The sequence below is a fragment of the Aplysia californica genome, unplaced genomic scaffold, assembly GCF_000002075.1.
Source record: "Aplysia californica isolate F4 #8 unplaced genomic scaffold, AplCal3.0 scaffold00378, whole genome shotgun sequence".
In the NCBI taxonomy this organism is placed as follows: domain Eukaryota; kingdom Metazoa; phylum Mollusca; class Gastropoda; order Aplysiida; family Aplysiidae; genus Aplysia; species Aplysia californica.
The window spans coordinates 22,831-24,269 of NW_004797648.1; the positions used below are offsets into that span (position 1 = coordinate 22,831).

Here is a 1,439-nt window from a genome sequence, read left to right on the forward strand (position 1 = left end):
GGGTGTTAATGTTTATTGTTAAAAACCAGAGAAGAAGAATCTTCATGTGCATGAGAAGTAAAATGTGAAGAAGTCCTCAGTCTTCAAGCAACACTGAAACAGAACGGTCCATGGGGGGATACTTAGCCTTTCTATTTCTAGATACAGTGAATTAAAAAGATTTGCATGGCCATCGTTAACAGGTTTTCTTGGTTGATGGTTGATAAAATATAATGGCCGGGGTTGAAATGGGCAGGATATCGTTTTACGCAGCGCTATAGAGAAAACGCAATGGGGAAAACGGAAAGCGGCCATTTGTACAGGTGTTCATATTATACGGTGGGGTCGTCATGGCAGGTTCAGTGACCCTTGTTTGTTGATGCACTTTTATTCAATTTTATTACAATTACCTGGCCAGAAATTATGAGTAAAAGATTAAAACTATATTTCAGTATTACAGGAGAGATTGAAGAAAGGACAAAGAATCAGCTCTTTCACTTACCAGTAGCTGCTCAAATCTTTCATTGATCTCGAAGTCGGCCATGGAGGTGACATCCACTGAGTCAGTGAACGGGTCACCGCCATTGAAGCCATGGTCATCGTAAGAATAGCCCTTGGACGGAGCTGACGATGTGCTCTTGTGTTTTGTCTTACTCTTGAATGGGGCTCCAACTTTGTCAAACTGCAGAATAAAAACGAAAAATTGAAACTTTACGTGATAGAAGAAGAAATACCTGAAACGAACTAAAACAATTTTTTTAAAAGCTTTTGAAATTATCTGTCCCATTGCAAAGATAAAGAGAAGAATTTGAAAATGAACTTAACCTGTTAAACAGCTGCAAAAAACATGCATCATGTGTAGTCATGCCGATGGCAACAAAAATTGCAACATAGAGAAATAAATTCCAAATTCATTTTTTTCTGATATTCCATCCTTACATGCCCACAGCAATATTTAAGATGATTTAAAGAAAAAAATATGGAACAAAAAGGAGTAAATACTGTCAGGAATAATCTCTTTTCAGCCATCTATTTATTTCTTGTGAGTAAAAAAAAGCCCATGAATTTTCTTTATTCTCCTCTGCCCAGCAAAATTACAATACAACTTTCAATTACAACTCTTTTCCTTTCCAAAACAGAAAATCCTCACTTAAATGCAGAAAGTCTTCCACACGTTTAATCAAGCTCAGTTCTAAATTAATTACACTACACACATACTGCATGACAAACTCCTTGTGCACTTTGTCTTTTGGAAGATTTTAAATCACTAGGAAATCTAGAAAACAAAACCCTTGACTCTAGAAAAATCATGGAATATATTATTATATATACATGGCCACCTTTATTGGGTGAGAATAACCCATGTCTCGCTCTTTTCACCCCGGGTGAGAATAACCCATGTCTCGCTATTCTCACCCCGGGTGAGAATTTATAACCCATCCATGTCTCGCTATTCTCAC

At 37.0% G+C, this 1,439-nt stretch overlaps 1 protein-coding gene across 1 annotated transcript in view; it reads right to left on the reverse strand.

Moving 5' to 3' along the window:
• The window catches only part of LOC101851968 (protein diaphanous homolog 1), a 24,350-nt gene that overhangs the window by 18,460 nt on the left and 4,451 nt on the right, over positions 1-1,439 (reverse strand). The window contains exon 3 of the mRNA XM_005103532.3: positions 482-661. Within this exon, the coding sequence (XP_005103589.1) occupies positions 482-661 (180 nt within the window). The remainder of the gene's footprint in view (positions 1-481; positions 662-1,439) is intronic.